The 21708-nt window shown below is 38.8% G+C and overlaps 1 protein-coding gene across 2 annotated transcripts in view; it reads right to left on the minus strand.

Annotated features, from left to right (window-relative positions):
- ANK3 (ankyrin 3) overlaps nt 1-21708 on the minus strand; it is a 366464-nt gene that overhangs the window by 179211 nt on the left and 165545 nt on the right. For both annotated transcript variants that reach the window (XM_070470691.1, XM_070470692.1), the window contains exons 8-9: nt 18965-19063; nt 3580-3678 (exon numbers count right to left, since the gene is read on the minus strand). In XM_070470691.1, coding sequence (XP_070326792.1) covers nt 3580-3678; nt 18965-19063 — 198 coding nt within the window. The remainder of the gene's footprint in view (nt 1-3579; nt 3679-18964; nt 19064-21708) is intronic.

Consider the following 21708-nt stretch of genomic DNA (forward strand, 5'->3'; position numbering starts at 1 on the left):
AATTTAATTTCCAAAAAAAATCATCATCACTGAACTTTGAAAATAATGATATACTATATATGCACTGATGATTTCTGAATCCTCTGGGCCAAGTTAAATTCCCCTAATTTATTTTATAAATAACATAAAACAACAGTTTAAGGGGGTATAAAAGCAAGTTTTCCTTTGACCATGCTCATGGCGTCATTCACACAGCCCGTCATGTATTTTAACTATTTGTGTTTCTTGAAAGCAAGTTTCATGGGTTAAAATTTCCCCATACTGCCCAGCAGAGAGCCTTGTATATACAGAAAGAGCTCCATAAATAACTATGTAAATTTAAAGCCTCCATACATGGCCAGTCAATCAGGATATTTCTGCTGAAAAAATTCCACTTCAACATCTTGAACCAAAGTAGAAACTAAGGTGCAACAAAGAATGGGAACACTTCTCTCTTGAGATACTGCCACCCATGAGCATATGCACTTGTTTATTTCCTGCCAAAAATCCCTCTGCTTTGTGTGTTGACACAGCCTTAGAGGAAAACAGGAAGCAAACAAAGAAACAAACTCTGAGAGAACAAATGATTTAGTGAAGATTAGAAATGGGCGGCAGTGTCACAAAAAGAAGCAAACTCTCTAATGATACACAAAACCACCACCTCTGAATGAGTAACTTATAGGTCACTGGGGAAGCACCAGAAAGAAACACCATCTGTCTTGTGCAAAGGGGCCTTATTACATATATATAGCATCTCATCAAGCTAAAAACATGGGTCCAGTGTGATGGTTTTTCTTAGATCAGAAAGATGGAAGTCTTGAAGATTTAGAGAGATGGTCTTAACGTTCAGAATGCATTCATCCACTTAATATTTATTTGACAAATATTTGGTGAAGGTCTCCTAGGTAACAGTTGTTGATTGAGGTGCTTGGGGAATCACACTGAATATAAGACAAAGTTCTTGTTTTCATTTCATTGAAGAAAGAGATAGCAAACAAGTAAAGAAACTAAGAAGATCTCTCTGAGAAGATGACATCTGAGCTGAGAAATAGATGAAGACTGCAGAGATCTGGGACAGACTGAGAAAGTTCAGTCTGAGGGAACAGGAAATGAGAACAGTCTTGGTGTATTATAGGAAGTGGAAGGAGGCTGCTTGGCTGGAGATGGTGAGGACCAGAGATGAGGCAAAGAGGTGGTCAGATTCTGGGAAGGACTTCTCAGTGTAGTGGGCGTGGGGACTTCTGGATAAACATGGTAGAAGTGATGTGTGTGTTTATCCATCCTTTCACAAGCTCCACTGAAAAACATGAACGGAATTAAAAGACAGAATCCATGGGACACACACATGTATGTGTGCAGGCACGCCCACACAGTCACACAATGGGAAAGAAAACAAAAACATATGTGTGATGTCTACAACGTTAGAATATGAGAAGAGATTTTAAGTGTGTTAGCTTATCCAGCAGAAAGGAGAAGGCTGACACCTAAGTGCCTGGTGAAAGGTATAACCTGTGGTATGCTGGTAAATGTCTCACGATAGCTCTATGAAAATAGGTAGTGTTTGCCAATTTACACTGTGTAAAGACCTCTACACTATGACCTATGTCAAGCTATCAACATGGTGCTACTGAATATGGAATTGGGAAGAGATATACATAATAGGTTCAACCATGTGGCTCCAGCATACTACAGCGTACAGTGAAGAGAACGGCTTTACCTCCCAAAGGTTCAAAAGGTGCCAACATGGAAACGTAGTACTTGGGGGATAAAGGTGAGGCTTGGGACCAAAAGCTTGATTGGTTTGTCTGCCTATGGAACTGTCAGGTCTATTGGTCCTTCCAACCCAACAAAACCAAATGACTTCCCCCCTGTGCCTTGCAGGAAACTGGGAATTAAATCTCTGGAGATTCTGGACTCTGGGCCTGGGGCTGAGCAGAGGGCAATGGTTAGGCTCTGATTCAGAGCAGGCACTCAGAATAAGGAAGAATCCTAGACATAGGGACCTCTCTGATCCACCTGAAAGGAGCCCTGCCTGGGGCTTGCACTCAAAGGTAAGTGCCTGGCACATACGGTCAGGTAGACCATGGTGGGAAACTCCCATCACAAAAGAGAGACAAAGCCAACAAAGCAATAAAAAGAAATCTGAGGAGTTAGGGACAGATGAGAGGTGAAAGAATTTAAAGAAAAGTCATCTTAAATGTCTTCTGAAAGGCAACAGAATGTATTGCATCTGTAAAACAAGAACTGGATGCTTTAAGAAAAGAAGCTCACAGAGGACAAGAAAATGTTCTTGCATATTAAAAACATCAAAAATAATCAAGATTTCTTAGGAAAAAAAGCCAAATACATAATGAGATGAACAATAGGAGGAGAAAGATGAAACAATGATTTGCTTTTTAATTGTGCCCATATTGCTCTGATAAGATGAAAATTAATTTTAAAGAGAATGATGAGAGTTAATTCGAGACTTTTTAGGCAGGAGGCTGACATGATTTGGTTGATGTTTACATGGCCACTCTGACTGCAAAATGGGAACAGGATTAGAAAGGAGCAGGTGGGGAGGTGAGGGACAAGTAAGGAAGTAATTACAGCAGTTTAGGAAGATGATGTAGTTCAAAGATAGCAGTTGGATTAAGAGAAGATAGATATGGACTATGTGAAGGGAAAAGGAACAAGTAGAATGGTTTAGATGAGAAACACTCAAAAGTCCAAGATGTCATCACGTGCAGTGAAAAAGGGTGGCTGCTTAATTCTGTTGGATAACTTCTCCAACGCTTGCCAATCAAAACCCTGTGTGATGAGTGATAAAATTGTTCAGACAACTTTGACCCTGTCCATCTTCACTGAAGCTGAGTAAATAATTGAGCAGAGTGCAAACAGGAGTAATATGTATTTTGTTGTTGTTCATGTTTAGAAATTACGGCTCCTTATAAAGCTTAATATAGCTTCAAAAAGTCACTAGTGTGATTTATAAAAACAGCAAAGACTCTGAGGTAGTTTGTATGTCCCCAAATTTATTTACAAATATTCTCTCTTTCAAATACTATTAAATGGTCTCACCATTTAAAAAACTCAGAAGACACTTAGTAAAACATTTTTTTTTTTTAGGTAATATCATGTTTTCCTTTTAGATATGTCAACTGTTCCAAAGGCCCAAAGTGTAATCCTTCCAAAGTTTCCAGCTTTTATCACTTAAATAATACCTTGGTGGTTTTTTTTTTTAAATAGTCTGTGAACTCTCAAGAAATAAACTGAGGGTCAGGAGAAAAGGTGTCAGCACCCAGACTTCAGACTGTAAATCTTACAGTCTTTCTTTTCCCAACAAGCAATCATTTCTGACCTATGAAAATTTCATAGAATAAAATCAAACAGTAAGTGTTCCTGAAACAAAAACAAAAGTTAACATACACACACAAATAATTCTGTGGTAGAGTGTGTTCCATCTGAAGGCCTCATGAACTCAAACTTGATCTTGAGTGCACTAATTGCTAAATTCAAACTACAGCAAATTCTATGTGATTGGAAGTTTGGGTGAAATAACCAGCCAAGGGATTCAAAGCTGAACACAGTGTGATCCTCAAACACCTGGGGAGAAATTACCTTGGTTTTGGAGAGAATGGGGGCAGCTCGATCGAGCAGCATCTCCACCACCTGTTCATGGCCACTTCTAGCTCCACAGTGCAGCGGCGTCAGACCATCCTATCAAAAAAGGCAACATTTTCAAATACATTTGACGGGAAACTCTATGAATGAGTATATTTCATCAGGATTCAGCATGGCATCCAAAGTGCTGTGGATCAGCGAGCTTCAAATATTTACTCATGTATCTCATAATATAATTCTATTTTTTCAACTAAAGAACTGAATTTTTCATAAGTTTAAGCAGTGGTCAGGTGTGTAATTCCCTGTAAAGTTGACAGTTAAAAATGTAACTGTTCCACTACTCTTTTGACTATCCAATGGAATCTAAGTACTATAAATAATTGTATGTCTACCATTTAAAAAAATACTACAAACTTTCCAAATAGGAATTTGTAACAGGAATTTTACATTGCTCCTTTTTGTTCCTGCATGTCTACTTCCATTTCATTTCCCCCATATAATTGTATCTTCATGTAATATAATTTTATGCTTGAGTGTTTTTTATTGATTACCATATCATACTTCCCTGCTGCAAAAAACCATAAATCTAAATTTTTAAAAAGTTTAAAGATTTCCTGAGAACACAAGCCTTTAAGTGTCAAAAATAAATCTCCTGATTGGAATTATAATTATTCAAACACAATGGATCAAAACAGCAATACATTATAAATTTTATGATTATTAAGCAAGAGTAACAATTTATTTAAAATTCCTCTCTGAATGACATATGTTTTTTCAGTTTATTGGTAGAATGAGACAGGGTTCAGCATCAATACTTTCCCAATTTTCTTTATAAATGTTAGTGCTGAGACATCATCTGCATTAATGAGTAGTTGGACTTTTGTTTTGGCAGTACCACTAATTCTCTAAATTCCTGAATTACATGCCAAAAATCACTTAATAACCTTTCATCAAAGACTTTTTCAATGATCCATCATAAGACAACTTCATTAGGTCTTTTCTGTTAGCAGCAATAGAAGAATTCAATTATCTAAGCACCAGAAGCATGTAGTTCTTAACAGGACACCAGTGATCTGAGCTCTTCCCTTCATTTCAGAGGTTTTTGCACCGTGGGGCCTCGTGGGTTACAGTTAGAGTCAGGGCCTTTCTTTAGGACTAGGGGAGAAGGGCTACTGTATGAAAAAAAAAACAAAAAAGGTGAGAAAGGAGAATTAACAGGGAAGTGAGGAAGTGGAAATTTATTCATTTAAACTATCTAAATGGCTCCAAATCATACGGAGAAGTTTTCACACATCTTAGTTTTGTTCCCCATCTTGAAGATTCCTGCTGCTGACACTGAATACCTGCCCTAAAGATAGCCATATTTTAAAATTGTCAGAAGTTGATTCAGTATATTCAAGTCACTTTCTAGACTACATGAACAGATCTGTAAGTAAGCCTAATTATCTAATATGTAGTCAGTAAGATACAATCCTATTTCTAAACTACTAGCCAAATCTCAGTACAATTAAAATTCGTTAAAATACGAGATTTGAATCACAAATATGATACGAGTTGGACTGTATATTCTTTGAACATGTTTAAATATTCCACCTTTTATGCTAATTTAAAACACTTGCTCTTATAAAGCAAACTAAAGCAATATAATAATAGTCTTTCAAGTCAGAAACAGCATTTTCCTAACAAAATAGAATAAAATAAAATCTGAGAAGACATTAAAAATATACCATGAAGGCAAATGTCTTCCCAGTAATGTAAAGTCTGAAAATAACTGAAGAAGAAATAATACAATAATCACATCTAACTTCTGACACACACAAAATTCACATTCTCTGAATGTGATTGTATTTTAATGAACTAAAAGGTCAAATTTGATTCTCTCATTTCTCCTAAGTACACTCTGGATGACAGAATACACGTAGGCATTTTAAATTGTGGTCACACGCAAAACTATTCATCCTTGAAAACTCATTTATCATTTTCAAAGAAAACTCATTTATATCTTTGAAAATGATCTTCCCCCAAGCATAATCCTACATGCTGAATATAAAGTGTTTGGCTACCTAAGAGAAAAATCTATTTCAACTCCTTAATCTTTTGAAGTACATTGTTCCTTATACAGACATATATAATTTTGCTGACTTCATCCTCTTAAAAACATTTTAATCATGGAAAGACTTCAAACATATTTCAGACTAAAGTAGACTGAAAAGTGTAATGAGTGCCTAGGTGCCTGGTGGACAGCAACAACAATTGTCACTCTGGCATCCCCAATGATTCATCTCTATCCTGACCTTTTCTTTTTTCTTGTATTGTTTTGAAGCAAATCCAAGACACTGGATCATTGTATATCATTGTATCCTTACAACTACCACTACACAGAAGGGTATGACCTTTATTTTGTAAATGAAGACTCTTAGGTTCAAAGAAGTTAAATGACTCATCTAAGGCATCACAGGCTGAATTCAGCAAGAGGTCAGTGCTGGCTGCAGGACAAATAAGACATGTCTTGGTAGTAGTTATTAAGACAAAACCTCTCTGCTCAAACTTTCGGACACTCCTTGCCTTCCTTTATATTTTGCAGCTGCTGCTTCTGATCTCCGGTGTTTATGTATTAAAAACTCATAGAATCTGGGGACTCAGCCAGGAAAGGTGACTTTTTTTCAGTCGTGTCAGAGCTGTGAAGGGCTTTCCATTCTAGCCACTGCTTGTTTTACCACCTTGTTTCAATGATAAAGCCTGCAAGTTCCCCAAGGAAAAACCTCATTGGTTCCTAGCTCAACAGAGCTACCTGAAGCACAGCTCGGTCAACTGCACTTTTACTTGCAGTGTTTAAAACACTGATTGCGAATGTCTAACTCTTTTGGATCTTCTGCAAATTTGCCCTGTAACTTTTCACAGGTGCATGGTTCTTCAAATAGCCAGAAGCCCAGCAGGAGAGATCCCTTTCAGCAGGAAGCTGTCTAAGATGTCACGACTATCTGACTGCACAGACTGTGCCAGCCTGGCTGCTGGGACAGTCACAGGTCAGTGGAAAACTAGTGCCTAGAGTTAATGTGAGATCTTTAATTAGTATCATAGTTTATATAGTCACGAAGACCAACAGGACTGGCTGATCCACACTGAGACGGAAAAGTATAAGTCAGGTAGTGACTCACAGTTCTGTTTAAAAAAAAAAAAAATAGAGCTGGGATTGACATTACTTAATATCATGTTTGGAGGACAAAAAGTAAACATTTAAATTTTGAACTAATTTCTTGGGCTTTGAAATAGATGGGACATCATTCACATTCCTGAAGCACTGCTCTGATGATACCTCTGTGTTCATAATGATCTTTAATAACTGATTCAGTCCTCAGTGAAGTCTAAATTCCTCAGGTTAGCATTCAAAGTCTTCCAATGAGTCGCTGCTACACTTAACTTTTGCCTAATCCCCTTCCCTTCCACCTCAATTAAACTCTTTGCAGTACCTGGCAAAAGCCTCTCCTGTTCCTGTTTCTCTGCTTTGTGTGCACTATTTCATATACCCCAAACTTCCCTTTCCACTTTCACCGAGATCCAAACCTTATTGTTTAAAATACAGGTTTTCTTTGAAGGCTTATTCAAAGGGAGACATAACCATTTGACCATCAGGATTCCCCTCATATTTTATCTGAATCTCTTTGTGGGAAACTATGACATTTTGCTTGGTATTTTAGTTATTTGTGGACATGCATTATCATTCCAATGATTTTGTTTCTGAGGACTAAGTTAATGGCTTAAAAGGGATACTTGAATCTCACAGAGAAGTTAACTCAGTACCATGTTTATGAAAAGTTGCTTAATAAAAATGACTGAGTAAATGAGAATGAGTGGGTGAATGAATGGGCATTTAGGCTAGTCTTTTAAAGATGCTTTCTAGTTAGCTGCTTAAAAATTCCTTTCCTTCTTATTCTCTATGTTTAAGACTAGACTGATTTTATACCCTAGAAGTGCTATTAAAATACCTTATTGTTCCAGAAAAAATAAAATTCTCAATAGATAAGTGACTTATAAATTGGAATTACACTGAAGAATATGACTCAGTCTTCTTAGCATTAAGAATAAGAAGGTAAGACCATAAAAAAGAATGAAATAATGCCATTTGCAGCAATGTGGATAGAACTAGAGATTATCATAAAAGTGAAGTAAGTCAGAAAGAGAAAGACAAATACCATATGATATCTCTTTGCAACCCCTTTGTGATTCTTTGTGACCCCATGGACTACACAGTCCATGGAATTCTCCAGGCCAGAATACTGTGGGTAGCCATTCCCTTCTCCAGGGGATCTTTCCAACCCAGGGATTGAACCCAGGTCTCCTACATTGCAGGCAGACTCTTTACCAGCTAAGCCACAAGGGAAGTCCAAGAATATTGGAGTGGGTAGCCTATCCCTTCTCCAGCGGATCTTCCTGACCCAGCAATCGAACCAGGGTCTCCTGCATTGCAGGCGGATTCTTGACCAACTGAGCTATCAGGGAAGCCACAGAGATTATCATACAAGTGAAGTAAGTCAAAAAGAGAAAGACAAATACCATATGATATCACTTATATGCAGAAACTAAAATACAATACAAAGGAACTTATCTACAAGATAGAAACAGACTCATAGACATGGAGAACAGATTTGTGGTTGCCAGCGGGGAGGTGAGTTGAATGGAAGGATGGAGTTTGGGGTAAGCAAATGCAAGCTATTAGATATAGACTGAATAAACAACAAGGTCCTTCTGTATAGCACAGGGAACTATATTCAATATCCTGTGATAAATCATAGCAAAATAATACGAAAAAGAATATGTATGTATGTATATCTGAATCACTGCTGTACAACAGAAATTAACCCATTGTAAATCATCTATACTTCAGTAAAAAAAGAATTAGAAAGTAAGAGAAATATGAGAATATTTGCTCTAATTAAGGTTCCCCCCTCCCTTTTCTATTTCAGGACATTTTAAGCTTTAAAAAAAGAGCTATTGTGGATATTGTATTTTGTAACACAGCAGCGAACTGGTTTACGTAGCAGGGAACTCTTTTCTTTAAAATTAGAGCAATGCTTTTCCCAATATAATGTAAGGATTCTTATCCACTCCCAATGCCTAGAAATTTACAATCAATGTACAATGTTACTTTGAATGGTCTTGGACCAAAAAGCAGTCCCTCAACCATATACAACAGGATATAGTTTTGACCTCCAATTGAAAAATGCTTGACAAAGGCAATTCTTGGGGCTCAAGGGAGGCTGCCTCAAGATAGGCAATATATGCAGTTGGACAGGAGAGAAGGAGCAAGGATGTGGAGTTGCTATAGTAACATTATGGGAGGGAAATGAAATTGCATGGGGTTAGTGATTTTTTTTCCAATTCCCCTGATTTCTAAAGCACTAACATAATGAACAAGTATCCCCTTGGGAAGAATTCTGAAGCAGTGCAAACTGGCGAGTCTAGATCTCATATTTCATTTCAGTGGCAGTGATCTTATTAGTGAGGTAGGGAACAGCACTTCACTGGCTAGACAAAAGGCTCTCTAGTGTTAGACAAAGAGCAAAAGCTTGCACACTTCAAGGTCAAAAAGATTTTCTTTCGGGTCTAGCTTTTCTGAAAAGCACAGAGTGGGACATTAAAGCATCACACTTAGGAATACTGAACCCAGAAAATATCCTTAACAAGTTGAACTTGCTCAAAGATAATACTGAAATGACACAAATTCATGACTTGGGAAATACTTTCAGAAAGAGACACCTTTATTTTGATTAGTATTCTCTAGGTTCCTTTCTATTTTTCCTTTTTTTTTTTCCCTATTTTTCCTTTCAAGCAAAAAATATACCCAAGAAAAGGAAAAGGAAATCAAGCAGAAAACTCTGGATATACATTTTCTTCTTTGTCATGGATATAAAATGGGATATGATATTTAACTGAAGATTAAAAACAATGAAAGAAAAAGCAGGTAGTACCTAGGAGAGGAGAGTTATAATGATAGCCAGAGAGAAACTAAAAGGCACTGGTTACATTCTAACAGTCAAGCTATTCTCATACCTGTATTTTTCTCTAAAAATTCTGACTGTATCCTCATTTTGTGCATGTTAGAGAACTGTAGATTTGGCCTGAGAGGAAGTGAAATAACATTTTTTGAGACTGCTCTATTGTCACAGACATTTTATATTTGCGATCTTACTGAATTTTTATAACAACACAAGAGAAAGGCATCAGAAGTTGCATTTATAGATAAGAAATTGCTGCTCCAAGGATTAATGTGCCTACCCAAGGTCACATGCAAGTCACTGGTTCACGTTAGGTCTTAGACTCAGTTAGACTCACATTAGAACTAAGTTCCTGCATCAGAGGGACTGGATCTCTTCTACTGCAGCAAGGAGTCTCCTTTTAACATCAAGAATTCATTTTTGCCATTTATACCCAGGAGAGAGAAATAGATCTTTCTAGTGCTCTTCCTTGCTGTCCTGCCATACATTCTATATGTTTAGAATCAAACTAAAATGAGGCAGAATTCCTTGTTGTTTTTTCTACTTAGAAAACTAGAGCTTTATTTCTGAGCCTAGAACACACCCTTATAATATTTGTTGTGTATTTTTCTACTTTCTTCTGTGTGAGCTTTTTCTGTCTCTTCTTTCTTATCTTCTTTTGGGTTAACCAAGTATAATTTAGTTTTCCAGTGACTGATTCACCATATATATCATTGACAATCTCTTCCTCTGCCTTTTTAACTAAACTCTTTCTTTTCTTTCCTGTTTTTAAAAGTGGTGTTCCTAGAGATTAAAATAAATATCCTTAAATTATCACAGCCTAAATAATATTATTCACTATATTATATAGTAATAGTATTTATGTATTATGTGTTATATAATTTCATGTATGAGAATTCTACAATATTATAATTTCATTTATATTAGTAGTTTCATATTTTGTGCTATAAATATATATTTAACTTTTAAATGCATTATAAATCTTATAACAAATTGATATTTTTATTTAAACAATTTTTTAAAATTTTAAGAAAATAAAAATAGTTTTTATCTGATTATTACTTCTAACTCTTCTCTACTTTATATCCACATTTTCTTCTAGTATCAATTATCTTATGTCAGAATTAAGAACTTCCTTTAATATTTCTTTTAGTATGAGTTTGATGGTAACAGGTTATCTCAGCTTTTGCTTGTCTGATACTGTCTTTATTTTACTTTTATTATGGAAAAATACTTTTACTGGATATAAATTCTAGATTAGCAGATACTTTTCAGTCAGCACCTTAAATATGTTCCGTTGTCTTCTGATCTCCAGAGTTTCTGATAAGAAGCCAGATAACATCTCTTCAATAGGCACTATTTTATGACTATGAAATATTTAATAGTTTAAGAATTTATTGTTAACCAAGGCAATCACAATTCTGGAAATATAATGGAAAGCAAAACTCAATACCAATATTTATTTTTCCCTCATATTTAACCTAATAAATAGAACCAGTTGCATTTCCGGGAGAGAAAAAAAGTGTTAGTTGCTCAGTTGTGTCTGACTCTTTGCAACCCCATAGACTGTAGCCCACCAGGCTCTTCTGTTCATGGAATTCTCCAGGCAAGAAAACTCGAGTAGGCTGCCATTCCCTTCTGCAGGGAATCCTCCCGACTCAGGGGTTGAACCCAGGTCCTCTTGTATTGCAGGCAGATTCCTTATTGTCTGAGCAACCAGGGAAGCCTGCGTTTCTGGGAAAGGACAGGCTAAAATTACAGGACATCTAAGTGTCTCCTGACCTTTTTCCAGACTAGTAAGAATTTAACAACTGACAGATTTGAGATATTCTGAAAAGCCTTTATCCACCTGCATAAAAATGTAAATCAGTTGGATGCCATTAACTTCAGGGAGCAAAATTATATCGTCACAAAGTGAAAGTCGCTGAGTTGTGTCTGACTCTTTGTGAGCCCATGTACTATACAGTTCATGGAATTCTCCAGGCCAGAATACTGGACTAGGTAGCCTTTCCCTTCTCCAGGGGATCTTCCCAACCCAGGAATCAAACCCAAGTCTCCCACACTGCAGGCAGATTCTTTACCAGCTGAGCCACAGGGGAAGCCCCACATCCCCATTATCACAGGACTAGTATAAAATCAAGTAATACATTTTGACAAACGTAACATTAGGAAGTGTATCTCATATATTCAGCAAATACTTATTAAACATCTAGCATGTGCCAGGAAGTGTACTAAGTGCTATAGATACTAAGATGAACGTATGTTTCCGAGTGTCAAGGCGTAGCTTTGGATGTAATATTGTAGTAGTGGGATTATATGGAGAGGTGGGCAGTGGTACCTTGTTAGAAAGGCTGGAAGCTGGAGGAGGAACGGTGAGAGCAGCAGTCTGGGAACCAGAGTATTATTATTACTGACTCTACCTGGAACTCCTGAATATTCTCTGAAGCACTACATACAAGCACAGTTGCCTTTATTATTGGATTGAGAAGAGTCAGTGAAAGGAAATGGAGAACTCAGAAGTTGGCACAAAGTTTTAAACCGGTTCTAATTTAGAATCTAATTTAAATTGGTTTAAACTCAGAAGTTGCCAAACTAGTTTTAAACTGGTTCTAATTTAGGGTCCATACTGAGCCTCTGATTTGACTGTGAGCTGATGCGAAGGAAAATAAAAATGACAATAGACCATCCACTGCAGTCTCTTCCTTTAGAAAGGATGCAAATACACATGCTAGCTTTGCAGACAGCAAGAATTATACAGAAATGGCAGCTAACATAAGTAGTCATTCTTAGCAATGCATTTCTATAAGGAAACAAATTAGGATGCTACATATAGATCAGATTGAAGCATTTGCCTTGATATGTGTACATGTCTCGGCATATTTGTCACCACTCTTACCTCCTAAATTATGTTGTCATTGTTCTGGAGAGACTATTAAAGCTCTTCTGTCATAGCAACTGTCGGCGTATACAATACAGGATTGTTAACTACGGCCACCATGCTGTACCCTAGATACTTGAGCTTATTCATCTCATAACTGATAGTCTGTACTATCTAACCAACATCACCCCATTTCCCCTACCTCTCAGCCCCTGGCAACCACTATTCCACTTTCTGTTCCATAAATTCAATGCTTTCAGATTCCACATCTAAAAGATACCACAGAGTAGCAATCTAATTTATTAAGTCATCAGTGATTCTGTTTTTCTGGGACTCTCGTGATTGTTTTCACTTAATGGTGTCCCATAAGTCCTGTAGGTTTTCTACATTCCTTTTTTTCTTTTGTTCCTTTGACTGGATAGTTTCAAATTGGATAGATCAATTTCTTCAACTTGGTCCAGTCTACTGTTGAAGCTGTCTACTGAATTCTTCTGTTCAATTACTGTATTTTTTTTAAATTTTTAAATTGGAGGATAATTGCTTTATTATGTTGCACTGGTTTCTGTTGTACAACATAATCAGTCATAAATACATATATATCTCCTCCCTCTACTGCCTCCATCCCCTCTCCCATCCTACCCCTCTAGGTCATCACAGTCACTGTTATTTTTAGCTCCAAAATTTGTTTGGTTGTCTTTTTGTGTTTTCTATCTCTGTATTGAACTTCTTGAAAAGTTTGTATTTTTTCTCCTGATTTTGTTAAACTGCTTACCTGTGTTTTTTGTATATCTCTGAGCATCTCTAGAACACTTATTTGGAATCCTTTGTCCAGCAAAGTCAGTGAAAGTTTACTGTGTTCCTTTGCAGATGTCATGTTACCCTGATCCCTTCATGATTCTTGTACCTTTCATAGATGCATTGTGCATTTAAAGAAGCTGTCATCTCTTTCAGACTTTATGGGTTGTCTTTGTTATGGAAAGACTTTCTTCTGGGTGGGAGCATGCTGGAACATTCTCTAACCTTGCATCTAGTGGTGCAGGGTCTCAAATACAGGATTGGGGGCTGATGTCTCATCTGTTCAGGCTTCTGGGGGGCACAGCATTGACCACAGTGACTGCAAGGGCTAGTGGGGACCTCAATGTACCTCGGGTCCAGTGACTCAGGACCTGGCAGGCAGTGGTGGTGGCTGAAGCTGGTGGTGTATACAAGCTAAGTTGCAGGGGCCAGGTGCAGGTGCCTATGTAGTTGCAAATGCTGATTTCAGACTTACACAAAGAAGTATGGGCAAGGGCCAGCTGCAAGGGTCTGGGCCGACTGCAGGTACACTGGCAGCTGTGGGGTCCCTTGGCTGTCAGCATTCATTACTGTGGCTGCAAGGTCTCACCGTGGGTGCACTGCTGTGGAGGCTGGCATTGGCCATCAGGCTGGAGGCGTGCAGGTGCCCGTCGAGGGGTTCCTTCAGATGAGCCTGGTGGTGCAGGTCAGTGACAGGAGATGGGCCTAGGCCTGGCCCACAGGAGCTGTGGAGGCCCCGGTGTGTACTGTGGGTGCAGGGTCTCCCCAGGAGCATGTATGGCAGTGGAGATTGGTCATGAGGGTCTGGTTGGGAGCGTGCACGTGCTGAGTGACGGAGGCTGGTGACTAGAAAGAGAGCCAGGTTCAGGCCCACAGGCAGTCGTGAGGGCCTTGGCTGTTGGCCTGCCATTCCGTATTGAAGGATCTTGCCATAGGTACAGGCACAGAGGTAGAAGCCTGTGATGAGGGTCTGGCCGGCAGTGTGCAAGGGCACAGCACAGAAGTGGGGGTCACACACAGAGCTCGAAGCTGGTGTCGTGTACTTGTGTGGCCAGAGGTCTGGGCTGGCTGCTGGTGTGGATCCTGAGCCCCAGCAAGGCAGTGGGAGGTGAGGAGCAGGGAGGGGCTCAGACGGCTGGTGTCCGCGAGTGAGAGAATCCCCGGGGCAAACCCGGTGACGTCTACAGGGGTCTGTGCCGGCTGTTGGCTTCTTAAGGAGGAAAGGTGCTGGGGTCTGACAGCAGGTCACAGGGAGCCCCAGGCATCCCCTCCACGTGGCTGGCGCTGGCAGCCCCTGCTCTGTTTCCTTGCTTCTCCCCATCTCTATTTACCTCAGCTTGGCCAGCCTCTGGTTGAGTGAGACCCACGTGGGTCCTTTGCTCAGTTTCCCGAAAGGCTGGGGAGGCTGGCTGCTCACCCCGTTCTCCCTTTCTTGGTGAGGAGAACGTCCTCCAAGTTGGGGAGGCTCACCCTTGGCCCTGAGTAGCACTGGCCTAGGAGATCAGATGCTGCAGGCAACCTTTTTGTGTTATTTTCTGGTGTTTTGTTATTCTGTGCTGCTGAAGTTTCTTCTTATATATAAAAAAAAAGCATTTATTTATTTGGCTGTGTTAGGTCTTAGCTGCAGTAGGCGGGATCTTTGATCTTCACTGTGGCATGCGAAATCTAGTTCTCCGGCCAGGGATCAAACCTGGGCCCCCTGCATTTGAAAGCGTGGAGTCTTAGCCCCTGGACCACCAGAGGTCCTTGTGCAGCTTCTCGGCTGGACTCCTAAGCTCTCCCTGAGCTCTTTTTGATGGTGCATCATTGTCTAGTTGTTGATCTCTGTGGGTGGTGGGGACTGGGGTCGCCTACTTCACCATCTTGGTCACATCACCCCAACATATATCACTACCCTGACTTTCACTGTAACTAATTATTCTTAAAGTTACAACATCCAGTGCCCCAGCAGTGGGGAGAGTCTGTGAAATCATTGGAACAACTCACCATGTGTACTCAGATGGAAACTAAGACTCAGGAGGATGAACTTTCCTAGGGTCAGGATTTCACTTGCTTAGTCACACTTAAGACTAGAGATCAGGCACCAGGGTAGAAAAAATTCACTCATCATGCTTTTCCAGCTGGTCAGGTCTTGCTCAGATCCCAACCTAAATCACTCTGACTACAATTCAAGTTTACTTCCCTGATTGAAAGGACAGTAAGAGTCTGCTTTTGAACCAAATCCTTTATTAGATTAGCAACACAAGCTCAGAACACAGCAAGCCAACGAGGAAGTCCCTTGGAGTGTGCTGAGTAAACTCTCTAAACCTAGGGCATTGGTGTGTAGCAGGTCAGACTGTTGATGCAACAAGGTAGCTACACAAGTAGGAAGTACCTGGCAGGAAGTAGATGGGTAGATAACAATATTTATTTTATAAAGAGCCACTGGATTGAATCATTAAAACTTGTATTTATAAAAAAAATTGGTTTCCGTTTTCAGGCTTGTCCCTAGGGCTTTCTGAATTTTATGGCTCCCTCCTTTTCACCCACACACTGACTCACTACTCAGTCATTTCAGCAAGAGAGAAGGGAAGCTTTGAGGAGAACACAAAATAGTTGACATATTTGGGGTATATACTATGTTTTCTTCCATACAGTCTGCTAGGAATTCAGTTTGTTCCCAAGTGACACCACCCCTCCACCCCAAGCAGGACAACAATAGAAGAATGACAATAGAAGAATGACTATTCTGTTTCTCTAAGTTTTCTTCACATCCACACAGCACTCACATAAAACAGGAGAAAAGCAACTCTACGTTGAAACTGAGTGACTGGCAAAAAGGAGTCTACATTCTGTTTAAAATAAGACAGGCTTTCAGAACAAGGAGGCAAAATGGCATAGAAACTAAGTGTATATTGAATTCGCCTATGTCCTGTATTCTGTATGTCTGATGCTTTTGTCCAGAAGTGTTTGTATGTTTCATTCTAGCCACCCCTGTGACACCATGTGCCCCTTTAATATGGTACCTGAAATTTCTACATACCCTGTCCTCTTCCCATTGTACCAAATAGAACAAGTAAGTGTTTGATAAATGATGAAAAACTACTGACAAGCAATTTTGCTGTTCTGGTGATTGATGACTGTATCAAGAGAGGGAGAAATACGGTCATTTCTAATCCACACACTTCATTAAAATCCAACTGGATAGCCAAGTATAGCTATACAAGTTTCTCTGTTCTGCTCAGCTCCAGTATCCCTCTTCGCTCTTCACAAAAATTTCTGTATTCACAAATGACCTTCTATCCTCTACAGGTAACCAAGAGGCATTAAGTGATGATTTTCTAACTTATTCTTTGCAACTGTTCCTGTACTCAGCAGAACACTCCTGCCATTTAAAGCAATAGGTGTAGCCTACTGCTGATGGCTTCTTAGCAAATAATGTCAGGTCAATGCAATAAGACCTCTCTTCAACTTACTTCCCTAGTCAGACAGTCTCGTAGGGGTCAACCCTCATTTTCCTTCATTCCCCTTCTCCAGAAAGCTTGTTTCTTTTATGCTACATACAAAGCATAAAAGTTTCAGGTTCAACAGTTACAAAGAAGTCTGGTCTCCTGTCAAATATGCAGGGCCGGGCTGTCTTCAAGTCAGAGTATACAACAGACAAATGATCAATCAGCCTTATGAGGGCAGGGGAGGTGGCTTGTGGGCTTTCTCCATGACTTAGCCATGTCTGGCCCACAGTAGGCATTCAATAATCATTAACTGCTTAAGTGAATACATGCAGTGAAAGATAAAGTACTGAATCAAGGAACTACAGGAACGAAGTCCAGGTTACTGGACCAGTTTTAGAAATATCAGGATTCTTTGAAAGAGGAACCACAGGATTGCAGGAGATACCATTACAAGACAGGGATAACTCTCCAAAACCCTTAGAAAGGAGGATATTTACAAGAGCACATTTTGCTCTTAAATGAAATGTTGAAAAAGAAAATCCCTGGTCAGAAGTTTAACGTTAACTGGAGCTCTGAATTACATAGGTACACCTCATTTTACTGTGCTTTGCTTTATTGCTCTTTGCAGATACTGCCTTTTCTTTCTTTCTTTTTTTCTTTTTTTTAATAAGTTGAAGGTTGGTGGCCATCCTCATCAGTAAGGCCATTTTTCCAACAGTATTTCCTCACTTTGTGTCTCTGTGTCACATTTTTGTGCTTCTTGCAACATTTCAAAACTTTCTTCTTATTATGTTATGATGATGTCTGAAGATTATAACTTGCTAAAGGCTCCAATACTAGTTAGGATTTTTTTTTTAGCAATAAAGTACTTTTTAATTTAAAGTATACACATTCTTAAGGACATAATGCTTTTACACAATAGACTATAATATGGTATAGACATAACTTTTATACACATTAGGAAGCCAAAAAATTCCTGTGACTTGCCTTCTTGCAATACTGCTTCATCGCAGTGGTCTGGAACCAAAGCTGCAATATCTCTGAGGTGTACATCTACTAGTAATGGCTAGGATTTATTTCTGGTCTACTTTATGCCAATACAGTTTACAAACATTTGCTTGATCACTGCAACAAGCCTTCAAGGAAGCCATTAATCTTATTTTCAGATACAGAAATTGCATGCAAAAGGTTACATCGCCTCCTCAACCTAAGTCAACCAGCTAAGCTCACCTTCTGGGATTCCAAATTGATTCTAAGTCTCACTTCTTTCCTTTCCCCACACAGTGCAGCACACCAAACAATTAACATGTCAAAACACCTGCCTGGACTGATATATGTTGAAAAAATTTGTTAAATTGTGGTTAAAAAAAACACAATATAAAATTTACTCTCCTAACCACTTCTAAATGCACAGTTAGGTAGTGTTAACTGTATTCATGTTGTTGTATAACATCTCTAAAACTTTATCTTACAATACTGACACTATCCCACTCAACAACTCCCCACTTCCCTGTCCCTAAGCCCCCAGCAAGCGCCATTCTATTTCTGTTTCTATGTGTTAACTGTTGGTACCTCCTGTAAGTGGGACCATACAGTATTTGTACTTTTGTGACTGGCTTCTGTCACTTAGCATAATGTTCTCAAGACTCATTCATACGGGGGAATGTGACAGGATTTCCTTATAAGGCTGAATAACATTCCACTGTATGTACATAATGCATTTTCTTTAACCATTTTCTATCTATGGATATTGGGCTGCTTCCACCTCTTGACTATTATATGGCTTCAAGATACGTCTTTCAATTGTTTCGGGTGTATACACCAAAGTAGATTGCTGGATCATATGCTAGTTCTATTTTTAGTTTTTGGAGGAACCTCCATACTGTTTTCCACAGTGGCTGCACCATTTTACATTCCTACCAGCAGTGTGCAAAGGGAGACAGATTTGTTTTTAAATAAAATGTCAGTTTTAGTATCAAACTGGCCCAATAGCTCTGTCTGCAGTATCAAGTAGTGATTAAATACTTAAAAATTTAACTCAACAAAAACTCTGGACCTAAGCCTTAGTTTCTATAATTAAATGCCAGTACTATTTAAAAGTATATTAAAGCTTTATAAATGGGGATCATTATCCCATTATAAGAAGAATCAACCTAGCAGTCATTTTCTAAGAGACTACAACAATGGAAATAACAAAGCCAGGGCTGAACCAGCAACCAAGGTAAAAAGCAGACCTGTTTCCTGAAAATAAGCGTGAGCAAGTACACAAGTTGCACCCTCACCCTTGTTTTGGCATCGATTTTAGCTCCTCGATCAAGCAATAGTTTCACCATGTTGGCATTCCCTCTTTTTGATGCAACATGTAGAGGGGTGATGTCGTTCTGTGGAAGAACAGAAACAGAAAATACAGTGTTATTATTTTGAGTTCAAGCAAAACATTGCTTCCCAACCTTCTCCAACATCTCACATTTCTCTTACGTTTTTTAAAAAAATACCCATTGTGAACAGAATGCTTCCCGATACCTTTGTCTGATGGTAATTTTACTCAGAATGAGACCCCCAAAAGGGATGAATTTTAAGGGACACTCTCTATGGTGGTAGGGCCCACATTTATTTCATTTGTTTGATGGTGATTGTTTTTGTTCTAACATCCTGTGCCTTTAAGTCAATGTGTTTTCCTATAAATGTGAATGATGCATGCTGGCTACTGAATGGTTGACTAAATGGTGGATTAAACAGCTGAGACTAGTGAAAGGGGTGTCAAGTTACTCAGACCCAGCTCTAGGTCATCTGAGTGCAAGCTGTTAGGGAGAAACAAGTGTAACTCAAAATGAGAAATCTGTCAGTGTCCTACATGGTCACAGGGCTTCCCATGTACAATGGGCTTAAAAGTGTTCACAGGCACTTATTAGCAATTTCACAGAAAATGACTATGTTTATTTAAAAAAAACAAAAAAACTACTGTTGAGGACAGATGTATTGTCAGGACAATGTGACATTCCAATCACAATCCCCTGGATACCAAAATTTTCCTCCATATATCTGACAGGTTCTGTGACTGCTTCCAGATTGTCAAGGAAATATGTGTACACAGTGAAAACATTCTCTGTTTTGGCTCCTTTTTCTTGATTGGCAACAATATGGGTTTAAGGTCTGCAATTCACAGAAGTTAAGTACATGATAAATGAACTAGGCTCATAAGTATTTACATTCCTGTCATGTGATAGCAAATACAAAATAATAGCTACCAGGTATTGATTCATTTCCTATGAATTATGCAGTGTTAAACTCTTTACTATCTCATTGAGTTTTCATAGTCCTCACAATATCACATATAATCTGAATCACAATGTCCATTCTACAGATTAGAAACAGCTAGCAAAACCAGGATTCAAATTAAAAGATGACTCAAACTAACGGGCTTCCCTGGAGCTCAGATGGTAAAAAATCTGCCTGCAATGCAGGAGACCAAGGTTCGATTCATGCTTTTGAAAAAAATATTTAATAGTGAAAATTTTCAAAAAGACCAGAGTTTGAGAGAAAGCCATAGTGGGCTTAATGTACTCAACACTCTGGCTCAGTAATCATCAAACGTTCGCCAATATTATTCCTTCTATATTCTCTACTATATTTTTCTGACTGAAGGAGTTGGAGAGTAGAAAGAAAATCCTGGGCATCATATTATTTCACCCACAAATACCATACCATAATTTAATTATCTCTAATATATAAGGATATTTATAAACAAGTAATCACAATATCATTATACCTAAGTACAAATAATCCCTTCAAAGATCTCTTCAATGTTTAAATTATCTCAGTAGAGTTGTTCAAATAGAAGATACACATCTTGGGACTTGCCTGGCAGTCCAATGGTTAGGATTCTGTGCTTCCACTGCAGGGGATGCATGTTTGATCCCTGTTTGGGGAACTAAGAGCCTGCAAGCTGTGTGGCCAAAATTTTTTTCAAAAAGTAAATAAAAAGAAAATTCAGAAGAACCTTTGGATATTAGAAGAAGAGGGCTTGTGAGATGTGTGGACACAGGTCAATACAGAAAAATCAATTGTTTAAACAAAAAGAAGATCCACAAGTTGCATTAGGTTAAAATATACCTTAAGTCTCTTTGAATCTCCATAGGTGCCCTGATCCACTTTTGATTTTCTATGCCCAGGTATTTTCTGGAAAAACTGGGTGGTTTATTGTGTAGAGTTTTCTACATTGTAGATTTGGCTGGCTGACTGCATCCTTATGGAATGTTATCACTTTTTAAAAAAAATTTTCTATGAACTTTCCTAGTTAAATACCTTATATCGTTACACACTCTCAAATCTGAACAACTCTTTATCTCATTATTCTTAGGTGCTAATGCATAAGTCAGTTCCAGAATAATTAGTTCATTAAATCAAAGAAGGAGAAAGAGATCTGAATAAAGCAAATGTGGCTTAGTAATGTTGGTGGGGGGTGGACAGACCTAATATTGCTCTAGACCAAGCGGTAGACTCACTTTTTCTGCAAAGGGCCAGATATCAAATGTTTCTGGCTTTGCAGGTCATACCACTTCTATTGCAATTTGTTAGCGTTGCCTTTGTAGTGATAAAGCAGCCCCATGCAATAGGCATAGAAATGGGAGCAACTGTGTTCCAATAAAACTTTACTTACAAAGCAGCTGGCAAGCTAGATTTGGCCTGTGGGCAGTAGTTGGTTGACCTGTGCTCTAGACTTATCAGCTTGTGGTTGAAGGTTTCAATGGTGTGTATGAGGTGACAAGTGCTAGTCACTCAGTTGTGTCTGACTCTTTGTGACCCCATGGACTGTAGCCTGCTGGCTCCTCTGTCCACAGAATTCTCCAGGCAAGAATACTGGAGTGGGTAGCCATTCCCTTCTCCAGGGGCTCTTTCTGATCCAGGGATTGAACCCAGGCAAAGGAAGTCCAACTATATAGGCTGTGCCTTGTGTATGCTTTGGCACTCTTTGGTGTGGATGATTTGGGGTATGAATGAAGCTGGCAGAAAGAAACTTCCTAAT

This window comes from Odocoileus virginianus, chromosome 7, assembly GCF_023699985.2.
Source record: "Odocoileus virginianus isolate 20LAN1187 ecotype Illinois chromosome 7, Ovbor_1.2, whole genome shotgun sequence".
Classification (NCBI taxonomy): domain Eukaryota; kingdom Metazoa; phylum Chordata; class Mammalia; order Artiodactyla; family Cervidae; genus Odocoileus; species Odocoileus virginianus.